This window comes from Manis pentadactyla, chromosome 12 (assembly GCF_030020395.1).
Source record: "Manis pentadactyla isolate mManPen7 chromosome 12, mManPen7.hap1, whole genome shotgun sequence".
Taxonomy (NCBI): domain Eukaryota; kingdom Metazoa; phylum Chordata; class Mammalia; order Pholidota; family Manidae; genus Manis; species Manis pentadactyla.
In genome coordinates, this window is record NC_080030.1 from 48,811,377 (window position 1) to 48,829,964 (window position 18,588).

At 40.0% G+C, this 18,588-nt stretch overlaps 1 protein-coding gene across 2 annotated transcripts; it reads left to right on the plus strand.

Moving 5' to 3' along the window:
- Nucleotides 1–16: 16 nt before the first annotated feature.
- On the plus strand, nucleotides 17–14,223 carry FUCA2 (alpha-L-fucosidase 2). 2 transcript variants are annotated; one of them, XR_005029136.2, is made up of 7 exons: nucleotides 17–361; nucleotides 1,610–1,797; nucleotides 4,633–4,972; nucleotides 6,194–6,404; nucleotides 6,625–6,815; nucleotides 8,856–8,964; nucleotides 11,663–11,771. XR_005029136.2 is itself a non-coding variant. In XM_036906839.2 (7 exons), the coding sequence occupies exons 1-7, from the start codon at nucleotides 159–161 to the stop codon at nucleotides 13,616–13,618; spliced, it is 1,383 nt and encodes a 460-aa protein (XP_036762734.2). In that variant the 5' UTR covers nucleotides 35–158; the 3' UTR covers nucleotides 13,619–14,223. The 2 variants fall into 2 exon arrangements, 1 of the variants encoding a protein (XP_036762734.2); XM_036906839.2 differs by lacking the exon at nucleotides 8,856–8,964 and adding an exon at nucleotides 13,478–14,223 and having other exon boundaries at nucleotides 35–361.
- The last annotated feature ends 4,365 nt before the right edge of the window (nucleotides 14,224–18,588 follow it).

An 18,588-nucleotide genomic window follows, 5' to 3' on the forward strand; every position in this document is an offset into this window, starting at 1 on the left:
AGTGAGCAGCGCGGCCCCGCGTGGCCCCGGGGCACGGCGGCCTCTCCCGTGCCGCCGGGGAGGTGCCTCCTCCCGGGACAGTGGGTCAGGTGACAGCGGCCGAGCGTCCTCAGCCCAGACGCGGAAGGACGCGCACGGGAGGACCGGACGGCGGAGCCATGCACGCCGCGGCGCTGCCCGGGCTCCCGCTGCTGCTCCTGCTGCTCGCGGCCCGGCCCGCGGGCGCCGCCGCGCGCTTCGACCCCACCTGGGAGTCGCTGGACGCCCGCGAGCTGCCTGCGTGGTTCGACCAGGCTAAGTTCGGCATCTTCATCCACTGGGGCGTGTACTCCGTGCCCAGCTTCGGGAGCGAGTGGTTCTGGTGAGCGCGCCCCTGTCCGTGCCCGCGAGCCCGCGCGTGTCCCCGGCCGCCGCCCGCGGTTGCAGCCGCGTTAGCATTTCCGGGGTTTACCGCGTGAGTCAAATCGGAGCCTGCGCGCCCGCTGCCTGCCTGCGTTCAGCCGTTCTGCCAGGAAGTATGGCCGGAACAAAAATTAAGGGGTTTGGGAAACTTTGTGTTCATTCGGGCATGCATGGGCCCTTTAGTTACCATGTATTGCTCTAGAGATTAAAAAAAAAAGTTTTAGGTTACCCTAAAACAAACCAACACAAAACACCCTAATTATTAATAGCTACTTTATGCAGTACAAAGGTGCTTGTAATCTCTTAAAACTTTGGACTGGCAAACAGCAGTGTCTGTGACAAATTATGTCCTTCAGTGAAGTGTTGTGAGCAGAGCAGGAAGAACCTTCTGATCATCTTTGGGGATGTAGTGCTAACCATGGGTTTGCTTATCCTGTAGAAGTACGTTTATAAAAGGAGTGGTGGTGGAACAAGCAGAAGATGGGTCAGAGATAGGGCTTGCATTTCATGAGGATCATTACTGCTGTGTTTACCTGAAATGTATAATTATATTTTAGATAAGGTATTCCTCCTGAAGCTTTGCTTGTGCATTTAGGCCCCATTACTCAGAATGAATGCATATAACAAATAATCCTTGAAGGTTCCATCAGTATATTAAAATGATAGCATCTTCTTAATTTTAATTGTCTACTGCTGCACTTGTTTTCTGCTAGTGAATATAATAGATAACATGTTGTATGTTTCAGGCACATAGTCATCATTTTGAAGACTTCCTCACTTACGTTACAAAGGACTAACTATGTAAAGATACATAGTACATGTTGCATTTTTAAAAGCAAAGAATTAGGAACACATGGGTGGCTGGGTTGTCTAGAATGTTCCGGTTTATGAGCCAAGTGGATCCCACAGATGGACAGATGAAGAAGGAGGAAAGTTTACATAAGCATTCTTTAAGGCAAATTCAAACTAACAGGGAAGTGAGAAAGAGAATCTGGGCAATATTTAATAATATAATGATAGCATCATAGTATATTAAATAATAAAGAAATAATGTAATAATTTGCATATTAAGAAATAATTACATTAAGATATAATGTAATATGTATATTATAATATAATAATAAGGGGGAATTAGGAAAGGGAGCTGGGGCAATTATTTAACATGTTTTATGTGTATGTAGGTTATGTGTTCTGTTCCTCCCTTTAGGTGGTATTGGCAAAAGGAAAAGATACCGAAGTTTGTGGATTTTATGAAAGAGAATTACCCTCCTGATTTCAAATATGAAGATTTTGGACCACTATTTAAAGCAAAGTTTTTCGATGCTAACCAGTGGGCAGATATTTTTCAGGCTTCTGGTGCCAAATATATCGTCTTAACTTCCAAGCATCATGAAGGTAAATAATTGCAACCTTTGCAGACACTGACAGTGGTTATGCAAAGTGAAGTAGTTCTTTTGGAAGAAGAAAGTAAAGCAAGATCATCCACAGGAAATGAGAGTTTTTTCTTAGGAACAACCATAAGCAGCTACTGATGTTTGCTTATAATTTAAGGGATCACATGTTCCATCCACTTGAGAGGCATTAGGTATGTAGAAAGATCATTCCCTCCACATAACAGAGAGGAAATGAAAAATGACCACATTTTGTTACATGTATATCTAACAATAATCCAAGATCAGATTAAAGCTGTTTGAAGTGAGATGGGGGTTGCAAGCCAGTGTTTATACCTGGAATTGCCTTCTTCCTTTCCTTTTGTTCTAATGCAGTGCATTACGGGAGGGCACCACGGGGTGGGGGGGGGTGAGGCATACCGCTGTAGTCTTGCGTCAGTATTGACACACAAGGCTGTGGTTTGGGCCAACTCTTAGGTGGTCAAATGGTGAGCAATTTGCTAGTAATGAAAGTGACACAGATCAGCTGGAAGGAAAAGGATCATGGAACTCTAATGGTGCCCAGAAATACCAGATATGGTGGAAGAATATCTAAAAGGAAACACAGTGGTTTTATTGGTCAGGATTCTTCAGAGAAACAGAACCAGTAGGTACTATAATATATATATATTATGTTATATACCTTACACTATTTATGGAGGCTGAGAAGTCCAGACCCAGTAGAGCTGGCAGTGTAGTTCCAGTCTGAGCCCGAAGGCCTGCGAACCAGGAGTGTGGATGGTGGAGGTTCTAGTCCAAGTGAGTTCAAACGCAGAAGAAGATTATGTCTTTGCTCAGAGACAGACAGACAGAAAGAATTTCTCTTTCTTAGCCTTTTATTCTACTCAGGCCTTCAAGGGATTGGGTGATGTCCACCCACACTGGGGAAGGTCATCAGCTTTACTTAGCCTCTCTATTCAAATGTTAATATGCAGAAACACCATCAGGGACATACCCAAAAAAATGTTTAATGAAATATCTGGGCGACCCATGTCCCAGTCAAGTTGACACATAAAATTAACCATCACGGTGGTCCTACATGAATAGGATAGTTTCCATCCATTAGTGTTTCAGCATTCATAAGATCAAGGGAGCATCAGCAAACTGCAGTTGTCCTAATTGCATGTTCCTTCATTTGACAATTTGCTTTGCATGACCATTTTTTCCTTGGTGTAAGAAATTTTGCCTCATCGCTTTCTTCAGGGTTGAGAGAGGGAGCAGGTAGGAGGGAAGAACCAAAATAAAAAATCTGGGATTATCTTAGAATATTTTTCCTTTGGGCCAGATTTTGTTGACTTAATGATTTTCTCCTATAGATGTTTTTCCTGCTGAGATGGGTATTTATAAAGTGTATTTGCTTGTGAACATGTTGATTTCCTGATGTCTAGGAACTCTCTAAGCTGTATGTCACGAAGTATTACATAAATGGGCTTATTTAAAACAATAAAACAACTCTTCATTATACTGTGAGGACAGATAATGTAGCCGATATTTATAAACTTTCTAGGACCCAGGTTTTCATTTCTTAGGGAAAAGATCCCTGTGAGCTCTGTGATGTGGGAAAACCCTCTGGGAGCTTATTACGGTGGTCACACTGAACTGAAAACCCGTGTGGTTTTAGCACTGCCTAGCATTTGGGCCTGTCGACTTGAAACATTTTGAGTAAGACCTTAAATATTGACACTGCTTTGAAGCTTACCACAAATATCTTTGGAGCAAATATGAGCTGTTTTGAAGCTTCTTAAAAATTAATCTAAAGAGTGTTTTTATCTTAGACTTCTCCTAATTTACAAGAGTTAATGTTTTTCACCAACAGCACCTTATGTATATCTATTCTCCAAGATCCATGTAGATTTTAGTGGGATAGTAACAATGTACTTATGTTCCTAGGCACTAACTAAAAATTTTGAGGTTTTTATATTGTTTCTTAGTATTTCAGTTTATATTGCTTCTAATGTTTTTTAAATATAGAATAACCAGCAATCTAAGTGCAAATTCCTTTTAAAACAGGAATTATTTCAGAGTGTTGGTTTAATGGCAGACATTATTTTTCTTACCCATTTAGTTGGTAGGTAATTCACTTTTTGGTAATTCGAAGAGCAACATCTAAGCTTCTGACTTTGGAGTAGGATGAGGTTACAAATGGTGGGTACGTTTTGAGTACAGAACTGTTGGGGGATAGTGTCTTTTTCCACCCCTGGTTGACTGAATAAATGAGGCTAAAGGAGATTGAGTCCTGTACATGGACTGCCAGTGTTGTAAGAATCACACTATAATAAATAATCCTAAAACCAGGGAATATACTTTGGCTCAGGAGGCAAGTCAGAATCTTGCAGGAGTGCATTTCAGGGGTGTTTATTATTAGTAGTGCTCTTTGTGCAGCATGGTGGATATGGAACATGTTGTCATCTTGGGACCTGCTAGTGTTAGTGGTTGGTTTTGTGCTCGTGTCTGTGTTGGCAGCTGGCTGGGGATAGAGCAGGTTGTGCTGCAGACATGGTACTCTCCCTGAAGGAGCTTGTATTCTAAGAGGGAAAATACAAACAGATCAGACAGACAGACCTTATGGGTACCCTGAGAGTTACCTTAAGAAGAAAAGAAACTTGGTTCCACCTTATTTGAATTCTCGTTTATTTCTTGTATTCAAGCAGACTATATGCTATGAGAAAAAATTGCTATAAAAGTTGTTTGTAGAAGCATTTGTATATCACATGGACTGTCCAATTTGTTTTGGCAATAGTATAGGTGGAAATTTACTAAAACAAAATTGACATACTTACAAAGATATTTCATGTTTCAGGCTTCACCTTATGTGGCTCAAAGTATTCATGGAACTGGAATGCTGTAGATGAGGGGCCGAACAGGGACATCGTCAAGGAACTTGAGTTAGCCATTAGGAATAGGACTGGCCTACGTTTTGGACTGTATTATTCCCTTTTTGAATGGTTTCATCCACTCTTCATTGACGATGAATTCAGTTCATTCCATAAGCGACAATTTCCAGATTTTAAGATGCTGCCTGAGCTCTATGACTTAGTGAACAAGTATCAGCCTGAAGTCCTGTGGGCAGATGGTGACGGAGGTGCACCAGATTCCTACTGGAACAGCACAGGCTTCTTAGCCTGGCTGTATAATGAGAGGTGTGTATGCTATTGTATTGCTGTAGTTAACATTCCTAATACATGCATAACATTTTCATTCCTTTGCTTTGTGAAATATTTTCTTTCAGGCTCATTTGTGGAATGGGAGAGGAAATCATTATAAATAATGGTTATTAGATATGTCAGCATTTATTCAAAATAATCAAGAGTTACAAATCAGGTGTCCAATACAACTCAATAGTCTGATTTTGAAAGAGTAAAAATCACAGAATCATTAGAACTTTGCAGACATTCATTTTGGGGGTCCCCATTTTCAACTTCTAATCTTGGACAACCCTGTTGATTCATTACTGTTTCTGATTATGTGCTTTGCCAGGTCAATGCCATCTTTGTCTCTTCTTTTCCTTCTTTATCAGCATTTTCACCTTGTCCTGTTCTTTTCCTACTGCTTTCTAGCATGTTCCAGGCTGCTCCATTAGGGGGTTTCTGACTGAGGTCTTCTATTAGGCTTAAACCGTATGGAATAAATATGTATATGTAAAACTAGAATGTTTTTGGTATTGCTGTAAAGTCAGGCGTGGTTCTGTTTGTGTTCCCTATGCCTACAAAGGGTGCATATACAAATATTGTGGAGCTCTCTTGATTCTTAAAACAGCAGTTTCTCTTGGTATTCCTTCCAAGGGGAAAGCCTGGGAGCCATCCACTTCCATTTGTGAATCAAAATTGTCTCCTTGTAAGTGGAGAGGTACAGGAGGCTCCACCTGCTATGATAAATAATGGGATATTTCATGCCACAGCAAATTCCATAAGGCAACAGGTGACTTCCCTGAGATTTTTCAATATTAGGCACAATTGTAAGAGAGAGTCTGGAGTATATGTATAGGATTACTCAATCATAGATGAGAAGATTGTCGTGAGCATAAATTCAGTTTTGGCTATCATTCACAATAAGTGGCAGGGGAGCTTCCAGTAATAGTCCAGTAATGGACACTGGGCTAGGTGTCTTACATGAATTATTTTTGTTCTAACAAAAGAGATGAAGAAGTTGGTTATTCAGAGAAGTTAGGTTGCTTACTGTAGGACTCAGAAAGTGACAGCCAGGATTGCAACCAATCCTGGTCTGTTTGATTTCAAAACTATGTGCTTTGCATTATATTATCTATGGTTATTTTTCAGGAGTGGATTTCAGTTAGACCTCTTTTCAGTGACATTTCCTTTTGCGTAAACATTTTTTACTTTCTGTTTAAAAATGTATTTCAGCCCAGTTCGGAACACAGTTGTCACCAATGACCGTTGGGGAGCCGGCAGCATCTGCAAGCATGGTGGCTATTATACCTGCAGTGATCGTTATAACCCAGGACATCTTTTGCCACATAAATGGGAAAACTGCATGACAATAGACAAGTTCTCCTGGGGCTATAGGAGGAATGCTGGGATCTCTGACTATCTTACAATTGAAGAATTGGTGAAGGTACAGTAAAATGGTGACTATTATGATTACAGTCTTAATAGTGTAGGTGAGAATTATTTTTTATAATTTCTATAGCTCAGTGGCTCACAAACACAGGACATTATTCTCTCTTCTATGTTCTTCTGGTGACTGCATATGCATGTGTAAGTACATAAATACAACATAGTAACATATGCATGTGGAATTGTCTTATCTAAGAACAATATTCATAATTTTTTAGCAACTGGTAAAAACAGTTTCATGTGGAGGAAATCTTTTGATGAATATTGGGCCCACACAAGATGGCATCATTTCTCCAATTTTTGAGGAGCGATTAAGGCAAATGGGGACCTGGCTAAAAGTCAATGGAGAAGCTATTTATGAAACCCACCCTTGGAGATCACAGAATGACACTGTCAACCCAGATGTGTGGTAAGTTATTCTCATTACCAAGTCCTGTTTGATGGAGGAAGGCATTTAAAATTTCTCAGAGATATAAAGAGAAAGGGTAAAAAAGGAAATTGGATGAAAACCTATCTATACAGAGCTCTCTCCAAACTTTATTTACTCTAGAAGTAATCAGCATGTTTTTGAACACTCATTGTTTATAAAATTGAGCTTAAGTCATCTCTAGGTATGGTGGGCAAAATTCAGTGAAAAATAGCTCTTATGAAAATTGCAAGCCATTTAGAACTAAAAATACTGAATGGTTAATCCAAAAGACACTTCCGTTCAGTTTCTTAAGTAAATGCTAACTTTTGCAGATATGTCATATCAAGTTAGCAAGCAAGAGGTGCCTAAAGGCAGAAAAAAATATTAAAAATCATCCTAAATAATAGTATTGTTTTCAGTGAAAAACTTCTAAGTTGTTCATATTATTCTAATAAATCTAAACCTGAAGTTTCCTTCAAACTAATTATCTTAACTTGCTGATTTTTCTTTTAACTGGTGTCTTCTTTAAAAGCCTTGCCTCAGACTTCTGTCTGAACTTTGGAAGGTTCCATGTGCCAGTGAGTATCTGAATCAGACTGTGCTGATATGATGGTTTCTTAACATTTATAAATGATAGTATTAATGAACTAAAAATTCACCTTGTGTTGCCACCAAAGTCAGTTCAGCCTGATCAAGTATAAATCAAAAGATTAGACTAAATTAGTCTTACTTGACTTATGACTAAAATTGCCAAGACATTGAAGAAAAGAAAGTAAAGCAATCTAGAAGTGACTATTGCAGGAGTTTAGCATGCTGGGTCTGGGAGAAGCCATAGTGAGAACTCAGTGCTAGTCCTTCATTTCACAGAGACTAGTTTAGATCTGAGTTTGGAATTTGCTTCTGTGCTTGTATTTGATTGCGAGGTTGTCTGATCTGGGACTTCACAATCATTAACTGTTAGTCCACTAGATTTCATCTCTATGAACAATGATAAAAGCCAGAATAGTTAACAGGGACTTTAAAGCCCTGCAACTGGCCCCCACCAGCTGCACCAACCCCATGTGGCCCTGCTCGCCGCTTCTCACTGTAGGAGCTCTTTCCTACCTCAGGTTCCTTACATGTGCATCACCGCCTTGTGGGCATCTATAGGATCCCGGGTCCATCCTTAAAATCCTTTGAGATTTTAGCCTTGGCTCACTGTCAGTGTCCCAAGAACTACTCTGAACTTAATTCTTAGTGATTTTAAATCTGTACACATGTTTGCTGTTCCCTCGGTTTCTGTACCTCTCTCTTGTAAGGGCTCTTATCCACTCACCTTTGCTATCCCCTTGTCTGGTCAGGCCTGAGATCTGGGGTTACCAGTAACCGCACCTCTCCTGATTTCACTTTGAAGCATTCTGCTCTCTAGCTACCGCCTCTTGCGTTTCAGCTCACCCCCCCATGGCCCTTTGGCTTCCAGAAGGGTCTGTAGTCCACTGATCACATCATCTTTGATCCTACCACTCACCTCTGCCCCTCAGCCCTCACAATGTCTAGTTTTCTTTCTTATCCAGGTCAGATGCTGTGGCCCGTCTCTCCTTTGCCTACACCCTCTCTCTGTCTGACATATCACTTGACTATTTTTAAAACCTCAGCTTTAAGTTCAGCTCAACTTATTCCGTGCCTCCCCTGGCCAGCTAAATGTGACTAGAAACACACACACACACACACACACACACACACACACACACAGGAGTGACTAGAAACACACACACACACACACACACACACACACACACACTATCAAATAATGTCTTTTGGCTTTAAGGCCAACCCTTGCCTGGATCCCATCCCAAATGATCCACTCAAGATCTAGCAGTTCTCCCCTTTTATTCCGGATCTTCAATTTTCCCTCTTTATTAGATACTTTCCAGTCAGCATACAAATCTTATTTCTTTCACCCTAAAAAAGTTCTTTTGACCTTAGATTCCAGCCACCTGCCCATTTTTTTCCTTTATAGTAAAACATGTTGACACAATAGTTTTCCCTTTTTATCTCCAGCTTCTTGCTCCACTTGCTCTCTTGAGCCCACTCTGGTCAGCTGTCACCCCCATGCTCTGTAGAGTCGCTGCTCTCCAGGTCCACAGGAACCGCTCCCAGCCAAATCCAGGTCAGTCCCCAGCGCCTGATTGCTGAGCTTATGGCAGCGTTTGCCTCAGTTGGTTGCTCTCTCTCTCCTTGTCTTCTGGTTCCTCCTCTGAGTATCCTTTGCTGGTTCCACTTCAAGTTCCCAACCACTAGACCTGGAAGTGCCCTGAGCTTAGTCCTTGGACTTCTCTTCTTAATTCCCCACGTGAGCTCATCCATTTTTTGTGGCTTCAAATGCCCTATGATGACCTCTATCTACAGTGAAGACCTCTTTACTTGAACTCCAGACTCACATATTCAATTTCCTTGTCAGTGTCTCCTTTTGGAAGTATAAGCATGTCAAACCTGTTATGTCCAAATATGAGGTCCTAATTTTTGTATTTTGCTCTACACTGGCTCCACCCACAGACTTCACCATCTTACTTAATAGCAGCTTTATCCTTTTAGGTGGTTGTCAGGCCCCAAATCTTCAAGTCCTTAAGTCCCCTTTCTTTTATATCTCAGAGCCAATCTGTCAGCAGGTATCATCATATTATTCTTTGAGATAAATCTAGATTCTGACTCCTTCTCATCCTTTCTCTGGCAGCCCTTACCCTGCCAGTCTCCATTGTCTCTCCCTGGATTATAAGCTTCTTGACTTAACTGTTTGCATTCTTGCCTCTTTAGCTGTCTGCTACAAGACCTTTTAAATAGTAAGTCAGTTATATCACTCCCATACTCAAATTCCTCGAGGGCTTCCCATCTTAGAGAGAAAGCCAGGTCTTACCGAGGCTTACAGGTCCTGTAGAACCTGGGTCTTTGCTGGCACCCTGGGCTTGCCAGCTGCCACACTGCCCCTCGGTTCTCCGGCCGCTCTGCCCCTTCTCTATGCACAGGCCAAGCATGCTCTTACCCTGGAACTGATGTGCTTGCCTTCTCTCCTCCTCCAGACACCCACAGGGCTCTCCTCCACATTCTTCGGGTGTCTCAGAGCCGCTTCCTCAAGGTCTTCCCTGACTATTCTATTTAAAATGACACCCAGATCCTTCCTTTCCATCCTAGCTTGCTCTGTCCTTCTTACCTGGCTTCAGTTTTCTCCATGGCACTTCATCATCACCTGACATATATTTATTTGCTCATTTAAATTTTTCCCACTACAACATAATCTCCATGAGGACAGAGGCTGTGTTCAGTGCCGTGTCTCCGGTGCTAAACAGTGTTTAGCACTTTAAGATTTCAATAAATGTTGAATAACTGAGTGAAAAGAGTGGATTCTGTTTTGCCTAGGGCTTACTCTTCTTACTTTTTCCTTTTTTCTCATTCATTTTTAAGTCTCAGCTTGTCATTTTCTTGAAGAGGCTTCTTGTTGATGGTCTAATCTAAAAGAGATCCCTTTGTTATAATCTTTCAGTTTCTTTTTCTTTCATAGTGCTTATCAAAACTCAGGTTTTTATATTATTTGTGTGATTGTTTTATGTCTTCCTCACTCTAATCTAAACTCCGTAAGAACAAGACTAAGTGTGTTTTGTGTACTATTGTATCTCTAACCCATAGCTCAGTACTTGGCCCAGCACTGACACGTATTTGTTGAATGAAGCAATATGAAGATTTGAGTCAGCAGGTGGAAAGCCCTCTAACTCTTGCATCTCACACGCTTTACTCACACTCCCCTTCCTATTTCCAGTTCCACGAGTACAGTCTGATGAAGAGTAGTACTAGGAAAATCTTTGTTCCAAGAACTTCCTAGCACTGGGGCAATGGGGAAGGGAGGTGCTGGGATATTGTGATTTATAATAAATATACGTTTGGTTTTCATACCCATTTCTGGCTCAGAGCTCCTAAAACTCTGGACTTTCCTAATCAATCAGAGCTATAGAGGGGTCCTTTATGTTAATGAGGTGACTTTTGGACCCCACCAGAGGATGAGGATTGGTTGCCAGGAGACTCAACCACATGATTAGAGGGTAGAACTTTTAGTCCCTCCCCTGACCCCCTGACCTCCAGGAAAGGATAGGGGCTGGAGATTGAATCTGTCATGACTGGCCAATGATCTAATCACATATATAATGAAGCCTCCAATAAAACTCAAAAGGACAGGGTTCAGAGAGCTTCCAGTTTGATGGGGCAGTGGACACCTGGATAGGGCGTGGAAGCTCTGCACCCCTGCCCCATACCTTGCCTTATGCTATGCATTTCTTCTATTTGGTTGTTCCTAAGTTACATCTTGTTCTAATAAACTAGTAATCCAGTAAGTAAAATGTTTCTGTTGAGTTCTGTAAGCTGCCTAGCAAATTCATTGAACCCAAGGAGGGGGTCATTGGAACCTGTGATTTATATCCCATAGGTCAGAAGACCAGGTGATGACCTGGAACTTGGGATTTGGTGACTGTTGTTGTTGGGGGAGCAGTCTTGTAAGACTGAGCCCTTACCCTGTGGAATTTAACACTATCTCTGGTAGATAGTGTCAAAATTGAGTTGAATTGTGAGACACCCAGCTGGTGTCTGGAGAATTGGACACCAGCTGGGTATTTGGGGAACCCCCACCGCCTGCACACATACACTGGTATTGGGATCAGAACCCTTTTGGGTGCTTCTTATGCTACCATAGGGCTATTTCTCCTTCCCTCTACTAATGAAGACATTGGTAAATATTTACTAAATGAAAGTATCTCTAAAATATTTCCAGACCTAACTCATAAATAATGAGAAATACTACTATGCTTTTTCCCCCTTTTAACCAGGTATACATCCAAACCTCAAAAACAATTGGTCTATGCAATGTTTCTCAAATGGCCCATATCAGGACAGCTGTTTCTTGGCCAACCCACAGCTACCATGGGGGCAACAGAGGTAAGAGGGACTTTTATCCTTATTGTTCCTTTACTATTGTTGACTAGAATATCCTGATGAAAACATAATACAACTTATAACTTCAAGGAGAGCCTTATATGTGTTCCTTCATACAGGTTTCCTTCTTTATCTGTTATCTGAAAGTAGAGCATTCCTATGAAACCTTCATTAGTCAAATGTTCTAAAGCAAAGAAGCAATTACCATTAATTAAGATGGGACAAAAATCTTGAGCCTTCCTGGGCTCCAAAAATAACCTCTCTTAGGCTTGTTTGATACCTTAGGACACATCTTGCTAACGATGCACAGAATACATTGAGATAAAGCACAGACACTCACAGACATAATTCACTGAGGGGGGTGGGGGAAGGGCTTGATGCTGGGGTGCAGAGTGTAGTTTCTGGGGAAGGCGCTCGCTTGGTGGTGCCTCTGTAAGAGCTCACTGCAGAGCAAGCGCTGAACACTATTTTCATGAAAGTGAAAGTCCTCTTCAGATTTCTTTCCATTAGCAAAAACCAGGATTAACGTAGATCTTTTGTAAAAATAAGGTGGTGTAACGTGAACTTGCCGAAGTAGAGATACCTGTAACTTTAAAATGAGCTTCATCAATGGCAATGTCTGGCCAAACTCTTTGAAAATTTTTCCTTTCCCCCATATCTAAACAGCTGCTCTCTCCAAGCATATGAATGTGAAATAGACATCTTTCTTAATAGTCACACTATGCTGTTCAAAGTTCACTGCACGTATCCAAAATGACTCTCTCCATAAAACTGGAATTCAGATTCTTCCCCAACATTTCACCTCAGAGCACATCTGAATAGAAGTAAGATGACTTGGCCCTACTATTTTAAGTCCATAAAAAAAATTGGAGAAAGTTAAAGGTTAATTTAATGGGTGTAATCATCAGGTCTGAAATTGGGCACATTTTGATATAATTTATAGCTTATTTTTAAGAAATTGACAATTTCCTTGAAGGTAAATTGTCCATAAGCTTCTCCTTGCATCATTAATCTGTATTTCATCTCTAATACTTGCGGTTGATCAGGCAGAAGACAGAGTGTAAATCTGATGTTTAGTTACAGCTTAGTGGCTTGGGTATGACTTTATTGTTTTATCTGTGTTCTCTCTGGGCCCCAATACTACTGCTATTCAAAAGTAAATGGGTTTTGTTTTGTGTTGCTCTACATGACAAAGTTTTCTGGTTCAACATAACCATACATACATAGAAAATTACTTACTTACATTCACTTAGTACAAGACTAAGGATATAGAACAATTATAATAATAGTTAATCACAGATATGTATTGTTGATAAGTGGGGATTTTGGAAAATCTGGAGAGGAAGGGTGGCTGGAACAAGGGAGGGTAGCCTTTCTCTAAACATTCTATGTAAGATCTGGGCAGGTCTTACGTTGGGGCAGATTGACTCCAGAGCCATTTCCCCTACCCTGACACACTGTTCAACTGTTTTAATTTTTCTTCCTTAGCTCCTGCACACTTTTATTTGAGAGTAATAATATAGGAGCAGGACAGATGTATGCACTCATCTGGACCAAGGGTTCAAAGATCCTGTGAACCACTAAATAAAAAATAAAAGAATCTCCTGTCTATGGTGCTTTTTAAGACCTATCAAACACTCCTTCCCAATAAAGTGGGTGAGCCAAATAGATACATTTGGAGACATTTGTGTGTATGTTTTTAATTTCAGGTTAAACTACTGGGACATGAACAGCCACTTAACTGGACATCTTTGAAGCAACATGGCCTTACAGTGGAACTGCCACATCTAACCCCTCATCAGATGCCCTGTGACTGGGGCTGGGTGCTAGCACTAACTAATGTGATCTGATTTACAGCACAGTTCATGGTGCAGTTGTATCTAAGACTAGAAAATATCAGGTTTCTATAATTGTAGCACATGGAGAAAGCAAATATGAAATTGGCCAAGGAAAGTCAAGTAATTATTTAGACAATTCAGCCCTTTTTCCCTTAACCCTAAATTTTTTCCTAAATTACCCATGTAACTCTGTTAACTCTCCATGGGGTACACTCTGCTATTTAAGTCTCTTCATACTGAATTTATTTCCATGTGTGATTCAGAGGTGGAAATGTTTGTTTTGGAGTAGCTTGGAATTGGTGGTGTCAAGGACTGTATCGTGTTTCCTGCCAAAGTCCTGATCACCAAAATGACTTTATTTGGGGAGAGAGCCTTTCAAGCGGTAACTAAGGTTAAATGAAATCATGAAGGGAGGGACCCAAATCCCACATGACTGGTGTCTTTAGGAGAAAGAAACCCCAGGGATGCGAGCACAGAGAGGATGACACAGAGGGACATGGGGGGAAGGCAGGCCACCTGCAGGCCGAGGAGAGGGCTCAGGCAAAACCAAAGCTGCCCACACCTTGGGCTCTCAGCTTTCACAACTGCGAGAAAATAAATTACTGTTGTTTAAGCCACTCAGTCTTTGCTATTTTGTTACGGCAGCCCTAGCACACTGACACGAGTAGTAGGTATATAATAAATTTGCCCTAATATATATCTTCAGTGCCTACAGTGGTTGTTCTTTTATTTTTAAAAATTACCTTTTTTCCCTCGTGACAATGAAACTGATATATGTTCACTGTAGATATTTTAAAACATACAGAAATTCTCAAAGGTAAAAATCACTGTTCAGATCATCACTATTAATATTCTAGTACATATTCTTCCATGGGGGTTTTTGAGGGGGTGGGAGAGGTGTGGGATTGAAGGTGTGGGCCTTTTTTTGTAGGTAGGCTAATTTGAGGTCTAATTTAACATGAACAATTTTGCTCCCTATAGTTTACCTTCAAGCAAATTAAATTTGAAAACCTATTGGAAAGTTAGGAAGTCTATTTAGATCTTCCCTAAGAATGAAGCTAAATAATGAAGATAAAACAATGATTATTTTTGTGGAAATTTAAAGAAACACTAAAGAACTCACTCCACTCAACAATCTGGTATCTTTAAGTGCTACAGATTCCATTTTGTCACAGTCAAAGGCAGACATCTCTGTTTCCAAAGGATGCTTCAGAGTAAAATAAAACACTTCATATTTATTTCCTAAAATCATGCTAAAGTTGAAAAATTTTTAATTATTATAATAGTTTCTTTTTGTATTGGCATCAAGTTGATATACAATATTATATTGGTTTCAGATGTACAACATACTGAATCAGTAATTATATACATTTCTAGATGCTAGCCATGGTAAGTGCAGTTCCCCATGCTGCCATACTAAAAAAACACAGTATTATTGGTTATATTCTATGTTGTTAAAGTTGAAAAACTTAAAAAAAATTACTCATTGTTGAAGTTCTCATAATCATTAAACTTTTCAAACCATGCCAAAGTATTTAAATGACTAACTACTTTAATAGTTCTAAACCCCAATTAACCTTTTATTAGAGATCCCAAGTGGACAGATTTACATGATCCCGAACACTAGATGCAAAAAAAAAAAAAGGGAAGAAATCCCAAAGAAACCGAAATAAAGTTACAGAAATCTGAACATAAAAGTAGGGTCATCTCTTTGAAAATATTTTTGAGACTAAAATCTATCAACTGTTTAAATTCCTACCCCCTCCATCTTTATCTTTACAAATTGAAATAAAGGGGAAAAGTGGAAATATTTAAGCAAATTAGATATAGGGGTTAGTTAACGAGTAGCTATAAGAAAACCAAATGACAAAATACAGCTCAGCATTCAGAGACGCTGATAAAATGCTTAATAACCAGGCAGATGAAGAAGTATGAGACTCAAAATTTTAATTTTTTAAGGCTTATCTTGCTTATATGTGAAATATACTATAATTGGGTCCCCTAACAAGGATTTAAGACTATTCCAGCAAATTCTTAGAATTACCTGTTGTTTGGAGGGCAAGAATTATAGTATGATAATTAAAAATCAGATCTCTCATTTCCTATTTTTTTTTTTTTTTAATTGAAGGGTAGTTGACAACAGTATTGCATTACATTAGTTTCAGGTGTACAACACAGTGATTCAACATTTATATACATGATAATTCTAGGTACCAGGTATCACCATACCAAGTTGTTACAATAGTTTGATTATATTCCTTATGCTATACATTACATCCCGGTTACTTATTTATTTTACAATTGGAAGTGTGTTTATATATATATATATATATTTTTTTTGTGAGGGCATCTCTCATATTTATTGATCAAATAGTTGTTAACCACAATAAATTTCTGTATAGGGGGGTCAATACTCAATGCACAATCATTAATCCACCCCAAGCCTAATTTTCATCAGTCTCCAATCTTCTGATGCATAACGAACAAATTCTTACATGGAGTACAAATTCTTACATACTGAATAAGTTACATGGTGAGCAGTGCAAGGGCAGTCATCACAGAAACTTTCGGTTTTGCTCATGCATTATGAACTCTAAACAGTCAGTTCAAATATGAATACTCATTTGTTTTTTATACTTGATTTATATGTGGATACCACATTTCTCTTTTTATTATTATTATTTTTAATAAAATGCTGAAGTGGTAGGTAGATACGAGATAAAGGTAGAAAACAGAGTTTAGTGTTGTAAGAGAGCAAATGTAGATGATCAGGTGTGTGCCTGTAGACAAGGGCAATAAAACATCCATGTATGCAGAAGATTTCTCTCAGAACATGAGGGGGGAGGTTCTAAGCCTCACCTCTGCTGCTCCCCATTTTCTCACCAGATGGCCCCCTGCGACTGTGCCTGTCTTAGGTTGTTCCTCCCTTGAGGAATCTTACCCGTCTCTGGCTAACCAGTCATCTTCCGGGGCCATACAGGGAAATGTTAAGTTGGTAAGTGAGAGAGAAGCCTTATTGTTTGAAAAGGTTAGCTTTTTACTTCTTTGCATATTTATGCCCTGTGGCTTCTATGCCCAGCATTTGTCTTGAGGTGTCTTTACCACTTGGAAGAATTATGATACTTGGTAAATTCTACATGTGGCACGAGTTCTATTTAAAGGTTGTGATTAGGTAGGAAGAAGAAAAGCTATAGAAGTAGCAGGCAGAAGAAAACCTGGGAAGATTGATTATTTCTTTGACATATCTTCTTGTAGAGTAACTTCAGCATGGATAGGTTTTAAACTACTAATTAAATTGTGCACACACATTAACATAATAGGAATATAGTTACCTAACCAAAGCATACCTGTAATTACCAGCCATCTCCAGTGAAACCAAGAAAACCAGTTAGGCACCTTAGGCATTTGTGAAAACTTATCTATGATATGGTGGATATTGTCTGACTGAACTTAAACAGTCTGAGAGAATTCAGATAAACTAGAACAACCCATTCCTGGGGACTGTTCATATCCCATATGTTCTTTTAACGATAAATAGTCTGTGGTTGTAAGATTTTGGAGTGCTACAATTTGCACTTCTCCTAATTCTTGGTTGAGTTCCAACAGTATAGATCCAGTCCAATTTTTGTTTTACTGTATGCACAGGCCAGCTTAGATATCTCCTTCCTCATTCCCATGGCAAGTCCAGGAACTGGTGGGATGAGTGCATCTACATCTGTGACAGTGCGTGGATCTTTGTTGGAGTTTTTTTTTTTGCTGATCATCTTCTGTCATGAGTCTTCCCGAGAGTGCTGATGTTGGAAGTTCTTTTTCATATCGTATCTTAGTTCATTTTCGGGGTAGCCAAATTAGGCTTTGATCCTCTGTATAAACACATACAGACCCTTTGCCTACACTTTTATATGCCCTTTATATCATTGTGAAGAACTCATTAGAGGTCACCACATAGGAACTGCTTTTTTTTTTTTTTTAATCATTAATCTACACTTACATGACGAATACTTTGTTTACTAGGCTCTCCCCTATACCAGGTCCCCCCTATATACTCCTTTACAGTCACTGTCCATCAGCGTAGCAAACTGTTGTAGAATCACTACTTGTCTTCTCTGTGTTGTACAGCCCTCCCCTTTCTCCCACCCCGCTATGGATGCTAATCTTAATACCCCTTTTTTCTCCGCCCCCTTATCCCTCCCTACCCACCCATCCTCCCCAGTCCCTTTCCCTTTGGTACCTGTTAGTCCATTCTTGAGTTCTGTGATTCTGCTGCTGTTTTGTTCCTTCAGTTTTTCCTTTGTTCTTATATTCCACAGATGAGTGAAATCATTTGGTATTTCTCTTTCTCTGCTTGGCTTGTTTCACTGAGCATAATACCCTCCAGCTCCATCCATGTTGCTGCAAATGGTTGGATTTGCCCTTTTCTTATGGCTGAGTAGTATTCCATTGTGTATATGTACCACTTCTTCTTTATCCATTCATCTATCGATGGACATTTAGGTTGCTTCCAATTCTTGGCTATTGTAAATAGTGCTGCGATAAACATAGGGGTACATTGGTCTTTCTCATACTTGATTGCTGCATTCTTAGGGTAAATTCCTAGGAGTGCAATTCCTGGGTCAAATGGTATGTCTGTTTTGAGCATTTTGATGTACCTCCATACTGCTTTCCACAATGGTTGAACAAGTTTACATTCCCACCAGCAGTGTAGGAGGGTTCCCCTTTCTCCACAGCCTCGCCAACATTTGTTGTTGTCTTTTGGATGGCAGCCATCCTTACTGGTGTGAGGTGATACCTCATTGTAGTTTTAATTTGCATTTCTCTGATAATTAGCGATGTGGAGCATCTTTTCATGTGTCTGTTGGCCATCTGTATTTCTTTTTTGGAGAACCGTCTGTTCAGTTCCTTTGCCCATTTTTTAATTGGGTTATTTGTTTTTTGTTTGTTGAGGCGTGTGAGCTCTTTATATATTCTGGACGTCAAGCCTT

Coding starts and splice junctions, on each gene's coding strand:
- FUCA2 (XM_036906839.2), top strand. CDS start 159: ATGCACGCCGCGGCGCTGCCCGGGCTCCCGCTGCTGCTCCTGCTGCTC. Junction 1,798..4,632: donor AACTTCCAAGCATCATGAAG/GTAAATAATTGC, acceptor TTCATGTTTCAG/GCTTCACCTTATGTGGCTCA. Junction 11,772..13,477: donor CTACCATGGGGGCAACAGAG/GTAAGAGGGACT, acceptor TTTTAATTTCAG/GTTAAACTACTGGGACATGA.